This window comes from Thamnophis sirtalis, unplaced genomic scaffold (genome assembly GCF_051295495.1).
Source record: "Thamnophis sirtalis isolate CommonGarterSnake01/CBP01778 unplaced genomic scaffold, rThaSir2_p1.2 scaffold_10, whole genome shotgun sequence".
In the NCBI taxonomy this organism is placed as follows: domain Eukaryota; kingdom Metazoa; phylum Chordata; class Lepidosauria; order Squamata; family Natricidae; genus Thamnophis; species Thamnophis sirtalis.
In genome coordinates this window covers 29,199,041-29,213,920 of record NW_028261390.1, presented here as the reverse complement: position 1 = coordinate 29,213,920, position 14,880 = coordinate 29,199,041, and the positions used below count along the sequence as shown (strand labels likewise).

The 14,880-nt window shown below is 35.5% G+C and overlaps 1 protein-coding gene across 5 annotated transcripts in view; it reads left to right on the top strand.

Annotated features, from left to right (window-relative positions):
• GAB1 (GRB2 associated binding protein 1) overlaps nucleotides 1-14,880 on the top strand; it is a 105,766-nt gene that overhangs the window by 71,946 nt on the left and 18,940 nt on the right. For 3 of the 5 annotated variants that reach the window (XM_087724346.1, XM_087724348.1, XM_087724349.1), the window contains exons 2-4: nucleotides 8,502-8,796; nucleotides 13,742-13,955; nucleotides 14,574-14,645. In XM_087724346.1, the coding sequence (XP_087580472.1) occupies nucleotides 8,502-8,796; nucleotides 13,742-13,955; nucleotides 14,574-14,645 (581 nt within the window). The remainder of the gene's footprint in view (nucleotides 1-8,501; nucleotides 8,797-13,741; nucleotides 13,956-14,573; nucleotides 14,646-14,880) is intronic. The other 2 variants (XM_087724347.1, XM_014061565.2) reach the window with 1 other exon arrangement.

Here is a 14,880-nt window from a genome sequence, read left to right as displayed (position 1 = left end):
TTGAAAACTCCAATGTGCTTTCACCCAGTGGATTTAATTTCTTTGGCAGTTTGTGTCATTTGCTTACTCTTGTTATTTCTTTTTTGGCCTTTCGGCAGCTTCCTTTTTCTCTTTTTGCCTTCTTTCCCAGCCTTTGTCATATCCTGTTCATTTCTAATTCTTTTTGCAAGCACTAAATTACTTGTTAACTTTTTTTCTTCTTTATGTTCAACCATGTCTTGATTGTAAGGGATGCAGTGGCTCAGTGGCTAAGATGCTGAGCTTGTTGATCAGAAAGGTTGGCAGTTTAGCAGTTCGAATCCCTAGCGGCACGTAACGGAGTGCACTCCTGTTACTTGTACCAGCTTCTGCCTACCTAGCAATTTGAAAGCATGTAAAAATGCAAGTAAAAAAATAGGAACCACCTAGGTTTAGCTGGCTCTAAGGTCAGGCAGTTGTGTCTTTTTGCTGTTATTTTACCACTGTTAGAGTAAGCTCGGTTTATAGGATGATGTTAGTAAAAAGAATGCTCAGAATTGGCCAAATTTATTTCAGTTGAGAGAATTTAGCAGTTTAAAAAAACTGCTATTTTATTTATAGTAATTAAACGAATCTAAAACTGGTGGTGGGTGGATAAATCACCCATTATCTAGAGGTATATAAAATATAAATACTGTATACTTTAATAAGCCATCCCTCATGAACCTTCTTAATCAAAAGGTTGGCTATGTCTGTAGAAATCATTCGTCTGATCAGGCAAGTTTTGAAATGTAAAACACAATTATAGTATCCTTAACAAAAGATCATCAGCTCTGCTTAAACATTTCCAGCAAATCAACGTGCATCAGTCTACAAGGCAGATGGTTCTGTTGTTAATTCTGACCTCTAAAATTTAGCTAAGATGTGATTCCCTGCAGTTTCCATCCAAGTGATTGAAGACCACTATCATGTTCTCTCTTTTTAGGGCGAATAAATGAACCAGTTCTTTGAACTGTTTCTTCTAAGACTTCTTTTTCCAGATTTATGATTAACTTGCTTAGCGTTTTCTGCAGAGATTCTGCCAATATTGTTATTAAAACAGCATGTGAGACTTGGTACAATAATTTAAATACTTCCTGACAAAAGCAAAAGATAGCTGAATTGTTACCAACCACAATTGGGACATTGACATCTTGTTCACATGATTCCCTCGGATTTTTTTTAAATTTCCTTCAATATTTGAGATGAACTACCTATCCATTTCTACCTGTGTTACATTTCAAAAAAAGATTGGTACCAGTAGGACCTGAGAGGAATGAAAAGGTTTCTGCAAGAATTTGTAAATTTCACAGTATGAAGATTTTTTTAAAAAAAGCAATTCTTCCCTTGCAGGATTTATCTAAAATATTTATTCATGTATTTATTTACATATATCTTATACATTGGTCTTTTCTTTTCAAGAGAAAAATGTGCCTTGATGAAGTCAGTTATGCCTCTGCTTATTATTTTCGTATATAGCATAAAGTTTCAAATAGTTTGTTCATCTGTTAAATAAGTACTTCTTTTATATACATTAAAACATTCTGAAAACATACAATTGTTGTTATTTTCAGTCCATTGTGTCTGCTTCCTGCTGGTCAAAGGTTATTATAATAGGGTGGTGTATAGTAAGCTGGAAAGCTGACAGGAAGACTAACACTGAGCTTCTTTTGGGGTAGACGCAACAACTGAAAAGATTGGAATTCAGTGATATGTTGAAAACAAAGAAGAGGTACTTTTTCTATTAACAATAGTAAACTATCCATATGAATACTTCCATCTTTTATTTGATGTGTTATAAAGTATGTAAAATTGGTTATTTTATACATTTTAATCTTTTCTTTAAAGAGTTGATTGGGCTTTAAAATATTTTTTGAAAATATTTGCATAATTCTTCACTCTTGCAGCATTACTGGTATTTTCAGAAACAAAAGCAATCAGGATTTAATGTGTATTAAATGTAAAATTTGTAATCTTGTTAAAATTTCTTGAAAAATAATTCTTTGTGTAAGGCATTGTAACAGAGATAGGAAGCAATTCTAATCATTTTGCAAAGAGAATTTCTGCAAAAAAAGGACTGATTCAAAGACTTGAACAGAGGATGATCAGGTTCCTTATGGTTTTGAGCATATATAAAGAGTTTGTGACTTTAAAATAGCTTTTAAAATTAATTTTAAAAATGAATTAAAAATTAAAATTATTTTTATTGAAGGAATATATGAAGACGAAAAGGAGAGATACTGAATAATCATGTATGTAAATTTGGATTTCTTGGTAGTCATCATGCCTTTTCTGATTACTACTGTTATTATTTATAAAGTGCATGAAGTTTAGGTGTCAAATTCAATTAAAACTGATCATATTGACTTAATGACTTCAAGCTGTTCTTCTAATGCTTCCCAAATACCACCCTATATCCTTGTTTTTTGTCACTTCATCCATGATGAATAAATCAAAAGAAAGGGAAGACAGATATTGCCTACTATGCTTTCTGAAAAACTATAAAATTTAAGACAGCTTTTCATAATTTTGAAATAGAAAACGACTATAAAATGGCTTCTGTTTTTTCAATCAAAACCTGACCATACGCATGTGCCTCCCTCCCTCCCTCCCTCCCCCTCTCTCTTTCAGAGTTTGTTGATACGTGGAGCAGTTTTGGTATTTTTAGAAAAGAGAATCAATAACAACTAATATTAAAAGAATTACTCTTTAAATAACATTAAAAATAATTCTAATAACATTAGTTTGTTTTAATATCATGCTCTTTGAGGCTTGCGTTAGACTATGTTAATACAGCTTGACAAATATTGGTAAGTAAAGGGATTTATTGAAAAGCATCACTTCCAAAAGCTATCAACTGGGTGAGAGAATTAATATGAAAGAAGCAGAAAAAGATTTTTGAATATGTATTTCGCAGGCATAGCAAGCTAATGAAATAACAAATGTCAAATGTGACTTTAAAATAGCTTTTAAAATTAATTTTAAAAATGAATTAAAAATTAAAATTATTTTTATTGAAGGAATATATGAAGACGAAAAGGAGAGATACTGAATAATCATGTATGTGAATTTGGATTTCTTGTTGGTCATCATGCCTTTTCTGATTACTACTGTTATTATTTATAAAGTGCATGAAGTTTAGGTGTCAAATTCAATTAAAACTGATCATATTGACTTAATGACTTCAAGCTGTTCTTCTAATGTTGGAAGATGAATTCAAACATTAGAAGAAACTTGCTCTCTGTCCTGGAGTTTAACAAGGCTGTAAGCTAAAATTATTTATCCTTTTTTTAAGGTTAACAAGATGGATAATGTCATTTGGGCTGCAGTTTTAAAGCTCAGGCAGGCAGTCTATTCCCACATGCCATTACAGTTTTATGAGAGTGGAAGGGAGCATGACCCTTTGATTGTTCTTGATTGTGAATGTGTATAGTGGGATTCCCCCTATGCAGCTATCTTCAAAAAGTGTTATATTTTGCATGAGCAAGTGCTGGGCAATGCAGGCAGAAGTCAGTACCATTTTTATTACTTTAGCTTCAGCGGGCAATGCAATAATTCTTTATTGCATGATCAAATCTAATATACCTGAAATCTCCAATACCTAGAATTTACACTCAAGAAATCCTGATGTTTGTCTGAAGTGCATGTTTACATAGAGGTGTTCTAGTAGCACATTTCAACTTAGGATAATAAATTAGTAATTATAAAATAATTACACACACAATCTTATCAAGCATTTTATAGCTTTGCCTGCTTCTTAAAAATCTTTCAAATAATATGCTTTTCTAATTTTCCGTTTTTAGGTTATTAAAAAAGTGCTGCAAGATGCAAAATAAAAAGCACTGTTATATTTACATTGTCTTCAATGTTTTTGTTTGCATAAGTACACTAAAGTTAGAACAGACCAATGCAGAACTGGTAAATGGTGACAATAGATTAAAAACAGGAAATGTTGGCCATGTGTGTATTTCAAACAGCTAATCAGGATGATAGCCGGTGGAGTGGAAACTTCCACTGAGACTATTTTTTCCTTATTTTTCTTTGTAAGAAAAGATGGTGCTTCCTGGAAAACAATTCTTTAAAAGTGTGAATGTATTTTTGGCAAAGGGGGAGCAGTGTAACAATAAGTAAAGATGCACTTCATATTTTCTGTCCTTATTTATAAAGCTTTGTAAAAGGAATTAAGATACATTATTACAACTGAAGCTTGAGCAATTATGCTTTAAGTAGTTTATCTTTGTGGCAAGCCAGTAAATATCAATATTTAGTGTTAATAGTGTGTTAAATTATTTGTGTGCTAAATTTTGGATGAAATTATTTGTTTATTTGAATGAAAAGCTTATGGCGTAGGAAAGTAGTCTGCTTTGCCCATTCATCCATTGGAGACTGAATCTGATAAAAGCCTCACGTAGACATAGGAGCTGCTATGATATAGAGACCTTCCTATCCATTAATCAAATATTCTCCTCCTCTTATTAATAAGCTCTTTTCTTCTTATGCTTAATTTTTCCTCTGTCCTCTTCAGTCAGGACTGATGGAATAAAGCCTGCAGTACAAACTCTAATTCTGGTTAGGTTTCAGCAGTACTATTATTCTGCTTTAACAGGGCAGAAAAAAACTTAAAAATTGATATTTGCTCATTATAGTAATATCTATAACAAAGACCAACTCTTTCAAGTGTATTCCTAAAGATGTTAACATTAGGTGTCCCACCTGTTAAAAGGAATCAAAGAATCTCAGCAAGGAAGGGAAAATCTTATTGATTTTCCAAGCCAAATACTTTGGATCCGAAAACCAAAGCTGTGCTTTTCACTTCATTCTGTAGCATGATTGTCTGAAGTTTTTCTCAGTAAGGCAATATACAGTTTCTATCAGGCAGCCAATATTAAAATGTTAAAAATAGAACTTACTTCAAGAATCCCAGATATTTTCAGATAACAAAGAGTGATTTATATGGACTCTCTTTGCAGTTTCATGAAACATAGTAGGGCCATTGTACTATGATTAGCACGCGTGCTGATGTCAGGTCTCTTGTCTAGCTTCAAGCTTTATTCTGCTGTTAAATTGTGCTTTTGTGCTATAATCCAGAGAACCTTTGTGTCTGCCTTAGTAGTGTGTAGTTTCTGAAATTGCTTTTGTTTTTAAGGACAGTCTGTGCCAGTTTCAGTGAGTGACTCATTAAGCAACCGAAATAAACATTCCCATTTTCACTCTGAAAAAGATGTATTCTGGGGAAATAAAGCAGAGATATAGAAGCAGGTGTTAGTTGTCCAAAGGCAAAGTTTTCAAACATGTAGAACTATAAACAAGTTTCGTTTATATTACCAAGGAAGCTGCAGTAAGAGTGATGTTTCACTCTCACAGAGGATCTTTGTTAGCTCTGAAATACAGAAAGATTTCAGTGTACAAGTTGGAGAAGAAACTTCCAAATCTGCACTATATAGATTACAACCACCTTACTGTACAAATCAAAGCACACTTTTTCTCACACTTACATTGGGTACATTGATGTCCTGTTCTTCATTTGTTCCTGTAAGTATTTGCCGTATTACGAAACCCCTAAGATCACCTAGATCAGGAGTGTCAAATTGGATTTCTTTGAGGGCCAGATCAGCATTGTAGTTCTCCTTTGTGGGCCAGCTTGGGGGGGGGGAACGGGACAGATGCCTCCTGCAGCACTTTGCCAGCAAAAAAACAGGAAATGGGGAGGCCATCCACACCCCATTTTGCCCAGCAGAGTGCTACAGGTATTGTCTTCCTCCATCTTCCCTGAGTCTTTATGCTGCCTGGTATCGGGTCAACGTTCGGGGCTCAGGACCCCAGAGAGCACCTCAAGGTTTGGGGAGAAGGCTAGAGTTTTAAAGGAGATTTGGGTTAATGTCAGGGTTCCAAGTAACACCACCCCCAACAAAAGAAGATTCCGAGGCTTGAAGTTCCTCAAAGTTCCATTTCATTTCCCCATCCAAAAGAATGTCAAAGTCCCTGCCTCAGCAGCCACATGACTGTCACATGGTCCAATCAATGCACCATCCCAACTGGACATGCTTCCGACTCACACATCCAGGTGCAGGGCAAAGTGGCCTTGATTCTCAGAGAAAGGAATTTTGTTATGACTATATATCTCCCCAGCTTTGTACCATCCTCTCTCCCAGGCACTAAATATGGCAGGCCTAAAGATCCAATTCCCAATATGGCTTCCAGGCATGACAGGAGGAAGCTGTCCAGTCTGCAAACAGGGTTTGAGGGGCTGTGCGCAGCCCCCCATGCCCCAGTTTGGTTGCTAGAGGCACCGCAGGCCCCGGTCCTTTACTATTTCTAGGCCCACCCCATGGGCCAGATTTAAGTACCCTGCGGACCGGATTCGGCCTGCGGCCTGTGAGTTTGACACCCCTGACCTAGATACTGATGGGTTACAACTCCTGTCTTCTTAGTACTCAAAAAACCAATAGTTTTTCTACTCTAATGGAAGGAAATTAGGAATGTTATACAGTATAAAATAATACAAAATATTGAAACTTTTCTATCTGAAAAATTGGTTAATGTACTGAATTTAGAGGATTGTTTATGAGTAGGCTACCCCAATGTAGCTTAAAACTGAGTTGTTAAAATTTGTCCTTTCATATTTGGTGGAAAGTCAAAAAGAGTCTTAGTCAAAAAAAAAAGTTCTGCTTGAATGTTTAACCAAAGAAAGGACCATAACAGTACTATAATACTAAATTCTCAATATTTCCATATAAATAGGCATAAAATGGAATCTGTTTTCTGCACAAGTCCTGCAACTAGATAAAGATAACCTAATTAAATAAATCAGAAACATGACACTTGTTTGTTTATCAAGGAATGATCCAAATAACATTTTTGTGTTGGCAAAAGCAAAGTTACATTGCTTTCAGTAACTGGTGTGTGCCCCCGCTCCCCGTTGGGTAGCAGTGATTGCAACAAAACTTTTCTTACAACTGTTCATCAGTTCTGCACATTGGTTTGAAGGAATTTTAACCTATTCCTCCTTAAAGAAAGCTTCAATTTAGGGATGTTGCCCTGAACTGCCCACACCATGTCTGTTTACATATTTCTTTAGGATTAAATCAGAGGTGGGTTGCTCCTAGTTCCCCCAAACCAGTAGAGGTGGTGGCGGGAGGCTCAGCCCATCCTCTTCTCCTCATGCACAGAAGAGTTGTGCATGCAAGCACAAGCAAACTGGTAGTAAACCAGTTAGCAACCCACCACTGGATTAAATTCAGGACTTTGACTTGGGAGACAGGAGAAGGAGGAAGAGTAGACTAGGCAATGGTCAGATTAGAAGCACTTAGCTGGCAGAAGCAATGAGGGTGCAGCAAGCATTTCAGAAGGGACCTTTCTAGATTCTTGAATTATAAAGGCATGGGGAAAGAGATGTGCTTTAAAAATTTTAAGATTCTGTTACTGTAACTTTACAAAAAAAAATAGTGCTAATGCTTAAAGTTTGTATTTCCTGTCTATACTACCTCTAAGGACTGACAATAGTAAAAAGATTGTATTTAGAAGTTGCCAGAATATTTTAGAAGTTCAAAAAAATTGATGATTTCCTCTTTCTATTTCCCATTTTGGCCTTCTCTTTTTCTGCTTCTCTGTCTCCCTCTGAAATCAATTACTCCTGACAAGTCGCAATTTTCTTGGATTTCAGAAATGATTTGCCTCTGTCTGTTTCCCAGGGCTGAGAAAGAGTGGCTGACCCAAGGTTATTCACCTGGCTTTGTACCTAAGGTGGAACTAGAATTCACAGTCTCCCAGTTTTTAGTCTATTTCCTTAACCATTATACCAATCTAGCTGTATATTTAGAAAAAAAAAGGGTGTCCAAGAAAACTAGAGACAGCAGATGAAAATGTGTAAAAATGTACATTAGCTGTGACAATAGAAATTGGGGTTGGGAAAGGCTGGCTTATGCCTTAATAACTGGGTTAAGATTTAATACAGTATAAGGCTTTTTGTTCTTGGCAATTGGCTGATTCTTAAATAAATGGGAATGTGATTACAAGCTTGAATATTTTGTTAAACCAAACTATTTCATGCCAGAAAATGAAAAGACCTTTATATTTTCAAACATACATAAATTTGTACAAGACATTAAGGTAAATTAGTTGTGGGGAGAGGGTGTGCAATGTAAAATAAAAAGTATCAATTTCAAAAATTTTAATCTTGTAGCTTTTTCTGTTGGCCACAAAGATTATTGGTATATTAAAGATATGTAAGACTCATTACCCTATATTGCTATTTCTGTCCTGAGCTGAAAAATCTCTGGGGCAGCATATGATTTAAGTCTAGTGGCTTTGTACTGAGTATTCCAAATTGTCAGTTCCTTTGCACTTCTTAACTACTGCACTTTCTTTTTATATAGATTTAATTGAATTCCAAATATTTCAATTTATAATACAATGTTATCGTTTCAAATATGTATTTAGATTACTCTGTGCTACTTCGGTAACACACTCATATAAAATATCTGGATATTTTCCCCATCGTCTAGGCATGGAAGAGAAGATGGTTTGTGCTCCGCAGTGGTCGGTTGACAGGAGATCCAGATGTATTGGAATACTACAAAAATGACCACACCAAGAAACCAATTCGTATCATTGACTTGAATTTGTGTCAACAAGTGGATGCTGGATTGACATTTAACAAAAAAGAGTTTGAAAACAGCTATATTTTTGACATAAATACAATAGACAGAGTCTTCTATTTAGTTGCCGACAGTGAAGAGGAGATGAATAAGTGGGTTCGATGTATTTGTGATATCTGTGGGTTCAATCCTACTGATGATGGTAAGTAAATTGTTGTTATATTTTAGCAATTTGTTAGAAACGTGATCCCATACAATCACATTTGGGATATGGAAATTCAGAAGATAACTTTCTGTTGTATTTAAGTCTAATATGCAGTAATTTAAAAAAAAACCATATTGGTCTTTGCCATTATAGAAAATTATTGTGGCATTTCATTAGCCATTGTTTTCTAATGCCATGCTTCAGCTTCTGAAAGAAAGTTTTTTGGGAGCAAAGATGGTCCAGTATGCTGTGCAGCTGCAAAGTTACAGCATCAAACAGATACAGTACAGGCATGCATATGAAGAAATGAAGTGTCATTTATAGCCACACAAGATAGCAAGAAAATCTAAGCACATAGGTCTTGCCGTGGGACAATCATTGCCTGTACATATATGGAAAAAAGAAAAAGGAGCATTTTCCGGGGGCCAGTTTGAAGTCTTCTTTTGAACTTAGCTAGTCCTTTTAATGTGATTCCTTTGATCATGGAATTCTCAGGATACCATAATGAATAATTTATGTGATATTCCCTATTTTCTTAGGTATTCCTCTGAGAAATAGATGATGTGTGTTTCTCAGCTAGTAAAGTTTCTCATTCAGAAGTGTAGTTAGCTATAAGAGACATTAGCTAGTACGTTTGTTGGAAAAGGAAGAAAATGTTTTTGAAAACATATTATTATGTATTGTAAATATTTGTTTAATTATTGAATTTTGGAAAGATGCATGAAGCAAATATAAGTCTTCCATAATATGAGATCATTGTTAGAGTGTCAGAATAGGACTGAGCTGGTTTCAAATGGTTTGGGCTACAGCATTGCTGGATATCCTGGTCTAGTGACTAAGTTCCCCCTACTCAGCTTCACTGGTGAATTGAGTAAATAAAACAATGGGGAGAGAGCCACATATGAGAAGTGGATATAAATTTATTAAATTAATAAAATATATTGTAAGATGAATTTGTAAATATGATGATGGGAAAGCTGAAGTATGTAAGGACAGGGTTCAATCAATGACCATAGAGCTTTTATTTTTTAGTTATTATTGTTAACTGATTCTGATTCTGGGGTAATAAAAGTACTGTATATGATTTATGGCTTAATTTTTTGAAGTATTTGTATGTGCTCCTGCCTTTTAATATATTTTTTCTCCTGTCTAAGTTACGTAAAATTTTGAAGAAAATACGTTTTAAGAATAGCTTTTGCAGGATGAGTACTTCAGGTCTAGTATTACTGAATCTATAAGTTTTCTGATATCAATTTGAAATGCACTTACTCTGCATGATCCTATGCTTAAGTGAGTTGCAGTAAAAATGAGTTGCAATGTCACACAAATACTTTTTCTTGACCTAATACATAATCATTAATTTCCTTCTGACATAGTTTTTACACAGGCTACTTTGTAATTATGGTCTTCTTAGTATTTGCTTGGTTGTTTGCTTGCTGACATTTCATTACCCAACTAGTTAACATCAAGAACTCAATAGTCTAGCCCCAAGTTACAAATATTCTTTTCTATTGGATCTTTCTATTTGAATCTGAAGACCTACACAGATTATATTCAAACTGCAACTACGAGTATTCCCAGTTATCAGGCCACATTGGTAGCACAAATGGCAGAAGAAAAAGTTCCCAAATATTTTCATAATTGATTTTATGAAACATACTTTTCAGAATCTTAAAGGATTAAATTTATATATTTATAAAGTTGAACATTGAGAAAATGTTTGCCTTATATTATACCACAGTTATAGGTTGTTTTGGAAGCAATTGGACATTATAACAATGTTGAGGCTAAATTTGGGACAGTACGATGAATATTTGCTATTGCAAAATATTTGCTATGGTTTTCTACTTTTAGAATTTAGTACGCAGATTAATTGAATGGCACATCTGTTTTGCAGAATGAATGGGAATATCCATACCAAATTCTTTCCTTGGATAAACAGTTGAGCAGATATCCATAGCCTGGATCCAAAGGCAGTTCTCAATCTTACACCGACTATATAAATGTAGCTTTCTGCATTGCAGAACTGATTACTAATAAGTTTCCCTTTACTATGTGTGGGTGTTCTGCAGTTAGTTTTACAGTTTAAGACTGTGGTAATCTAATAATTCAAGTTTTAACTGAGGAATTGTGAATTATTAAGGTGGCATCTAAGAATATAGGCAATTCATGGCAAGGCGGATATTTTTTTTGTAAAATTAGGTTGTTCAGGCCTGATAAATTCAGTATTTCCAGATATCAAAGAAATTGCTCCAAGGCCTCCATTCATGACTGGTAGAGCAATGAGGTTTCCCCTCCCCCCAGTAAACAACCAACTTCAATTTGCAAGTACCTGTATTTTGTAATTTCTTCTCCCCCAATTATTTTTCCTCAATCTTAGCATCACATGGAATAGCAACATCAATGTACAAGCCTTTCTTTTTTTTAATAACTGTTATATTAAGCATGTTATTAACCACATGCCTGTCTCTTTGCATCTTAAAGCACCGTGACATCTTAACCCACTTATTTTCAAAAACCTTCTCAACTTCATTATCTCAGTAGTTTTTACTGCATTCAAATCCAAACCTTTGGCAAAGTTTCCAGTGAATAATCTGGCAGTCACGATGCTGCTTGTAGTCAGTTTATGAAATTTTGCTGCAGCCACTGATCAAATGGTCAATTGTTTCATCCTTTTCGTTACAAAGGCGACATTTGCTGTTGCTTGTTATGATGTTGAATTTTTGCCTTCATCATCATTATTTCTTTAATAAAAACCCATTCATCCTATAACACACCCATCAAGCTACAATAGCATAAAAGTAAATACAAGAACATAAAACGATCACTTCAAGCATTTCAGAGGCTTACTACTTCTTGTGATGTGAATATTTACATTATTAATTGACTTTGAAAACAATTAATCATTCTCTTCTATTCTGTTATACATTAACACTGAAATTCAGAACATAAAAAGACTTTTTTTGTCAAGAAGAAAAACAGGGGAAAATAGAGTTTGTGTATTTATTTTATACAATTGTCAATTGGGAAAGAAATTATGGGTTCCTCTTACTTTAATCTGAAAGGGGCAAGTGAGAATTATCTGGTTCATAGACATCATATCTGAAGATGGGTAATTTGATAGATTACCTTGATTAAGCGGTTGAAAACCTAACAGTCACAATTCTTTTATGGAATAACTGCAGCCTGCTCCATTATCTCTTTATCTTGAAGATATTATGAATAGTTGATACAATATAATCCAAACATTACTAATTTTTAAAGTATAAATCAGCATGCATTATATTTAATACTTTAAAGTTCTTTTAGTAGCATTTAGGTGAAATCTTGAACTTCTTGGCTTTTTGTACCTTCAGCCATGATAATCTTTTGGACTGGTTGCAGGGATTGGAAGTGGAAATCATTCTTCCTCCATGGCTGGAATCTGTTGGAACGGTTTTGGGGGTGGAAAAAAAATTCACACAATGTGAATGTCCCAGATTTTGAATCTTTTAACACACTTTTTAAATATGAAGCAGATGAGTGAGGCCATCTGATGGCATGGGGTAGTATCATGGGGTAGTATCATCCGCTGAACAGATAACACCGCTTCACTGCTAATCTTCTGCTTGGAGATTGTAGAGATCTGGCTCAGAATGAACGGGCTGTGACTCAATCCTAGCAAAATGGCCAAGCTTTGGGGTTTGGGACTCTCAGTGGTATAGCACTTCCCCACACAGAGCTGAGAGGCAGTTTGAGTGGACTTGCACCTCCTACTTAAGAACCAGGTAGCAGCCATGACTAGGGAATATTTGCACAGATTCATTTGTTGTACCCATTTTTGAACCAGGAAGCCTTGCTCATGGTCATTCATCATTGATTATTATTTCCCACTTGGACTATTGCACTGTGCTGTGCATGCACATTGAAGACCGCCCAGAAGTTATAGCCAGTCCAGAATGCAGCAGCTTGCACAGTATTGGTGCTCGCTTTGCTCATGTAATACCTTTGTTGTGCAAGCTTGACTGACTTCCAGTTTCTTTGCAGGTCAATTCAAAGTATGGTTATCACTTTAAGGTTCTACATAGCACAGGACCAGGTTGTTGGTGGCACTGCTTCTCCCTTAGAATATCTGCCCTTCCACCAGATTGCTAGACTGGCCACACTTCAGATCCTTAGCTTTAATGTTGCTGTCTAGTGGGATCTAGAAATCGTGTTTTCTACAGTAGGCTCTTCTCCATGGAACATTGTTACCTTTTAGATCCAGCTGGCACTCACTTTCTTAAGTTTCTGGAAAGCCATCAGGAGATGTTGACCCCAGGAGTTGGGATAGTAAGGTTGGGGCCTAGGGATTGAATAGCTGAATAGAAAAAAATGTTGGATTGGGCATCAGGTTTTTCCTGATTTTTAGTTCTATTGTTTTTATTGTTTATGGTTTTATTATTGTTATTAGCCAACTAAAACTGTGTACAGGTAGTCCTCGACTTATGATCACAATTGAGTCCAAATTTTCTGTTGTTAAGTGAGACATTTGTTAATGGAACATTTGCCTCATTTTACGAACTTTCTTGCCACAGTTGCTAAGTGAATCACTATAGTTGATAAGTTAGTAACTCGGCTGTTAAGTGAATCTGGCTTCCCCATTGACTGCTTGTCATGAAAGGTGATCATATGCACTTGGGACACAACAATGGTCATAAATATGAACCAGTTGCCAAGCATCTGAATTTTGATCATATGACCAGGGGGATGGTGCAAAGGTTGTAACTCTGAAAAACAGTCATAACTCACATTTTTCAGTGCTGTTGTAACTTTGAATGGTCACTAAATGAACTGTTGAGGACTACCTGTACTGCAAGATGGATGGCCATATAACTCTTGAATAAATGTATGAATGAATGAATGAATGAATGAATCAATCAATCAAGTATTTAGTGACTTAGCTGCATATTCTGTTTTGTAGATGCTGTGAAGCCACCAGGCAATTCTTTGCCGGCATCAGCCGAATTACCCTTAGCTGTCAGTACTTCCCTACCATCTGTACAAGCCGAGCCATCCCTACCTCCTCCATATCAGTTAATTAATATCCCACCATTAGAATCTGCCTCCAGTCATGAAGATCCACAAGATTACCTGTTACTAGTCAATTGTCAAAGTAAGAAGCCTGAACCAACAAGGTAAACATTTAACTTTATGTGTCATTAAAATGCTATAGTAACAGTTGTCATAGCTAGTTTCTCAGAGGTTATTGTACAGAGCCATGTTGGCGCAGTGGTTAGAATGCATATTGCAGTTCGGCAGTTCAATTCTTACCAGCTCAAGGTTAACTCAGCCTTCCATCCTTCCGAGGTTGGTAAATGAGGAACCAGATTGTTGGGGTCAATATGCTGATTCTGTAAACCATTTAGTGAGGGCTGTAAAGCACTGTGAAGCGGTATATAAGTCTAAGTGCTCTTGCTCTTGTGGGCTACATTACTTGTTCCATTCTCTTGAAGTTCATTATTCTTGATGAAAAACTTTTTTTTAAAATAATATCCTTTCCCCCATCACTCCTTATGTAATTTTTAAAGAACTATGACTAAAGTCTGATTACTTAAGGGTGAGGTAAATTGTCTTAAGTACCTTCTGGATACATGTTATTTTCATAAAATCTGAAACCCAACCTATATACAATGTTATTTTATTTTTAAAATTGCTCTTTTTATCAAATATTTTTTTCAAAAGGGAGGGTTACTGTTCAAAAATAATTTCCATCACTGATCTCTTAATTTTTATCGCGTACTCAAAAAAACCAGCTCTTTCATCTTGGAAGAAGTGGAGGAATATTTACTGCTGGAGGATTTTGAAAGTAAAAAAGTTCCATTGCAGTGAGTGTTTGGGATTTGTCTTTAGAAATTAACCACAAATCTAAAGCCTGTTTGGGGAAAAAAAACAGCCTGTGTGTGTATTTGTGCATCTTGTGCATTTTGCTTTGGATTTTCATAAGCAGTGCAAATAATTACTACTTGATGTATCCAGAGTGGCTTGAAGTGGAGAAATTGCTACATTGTTTGCAGATGTATTGGTCATTTTGAAAAAAACACTGAAGTAAAAGGGTTTACC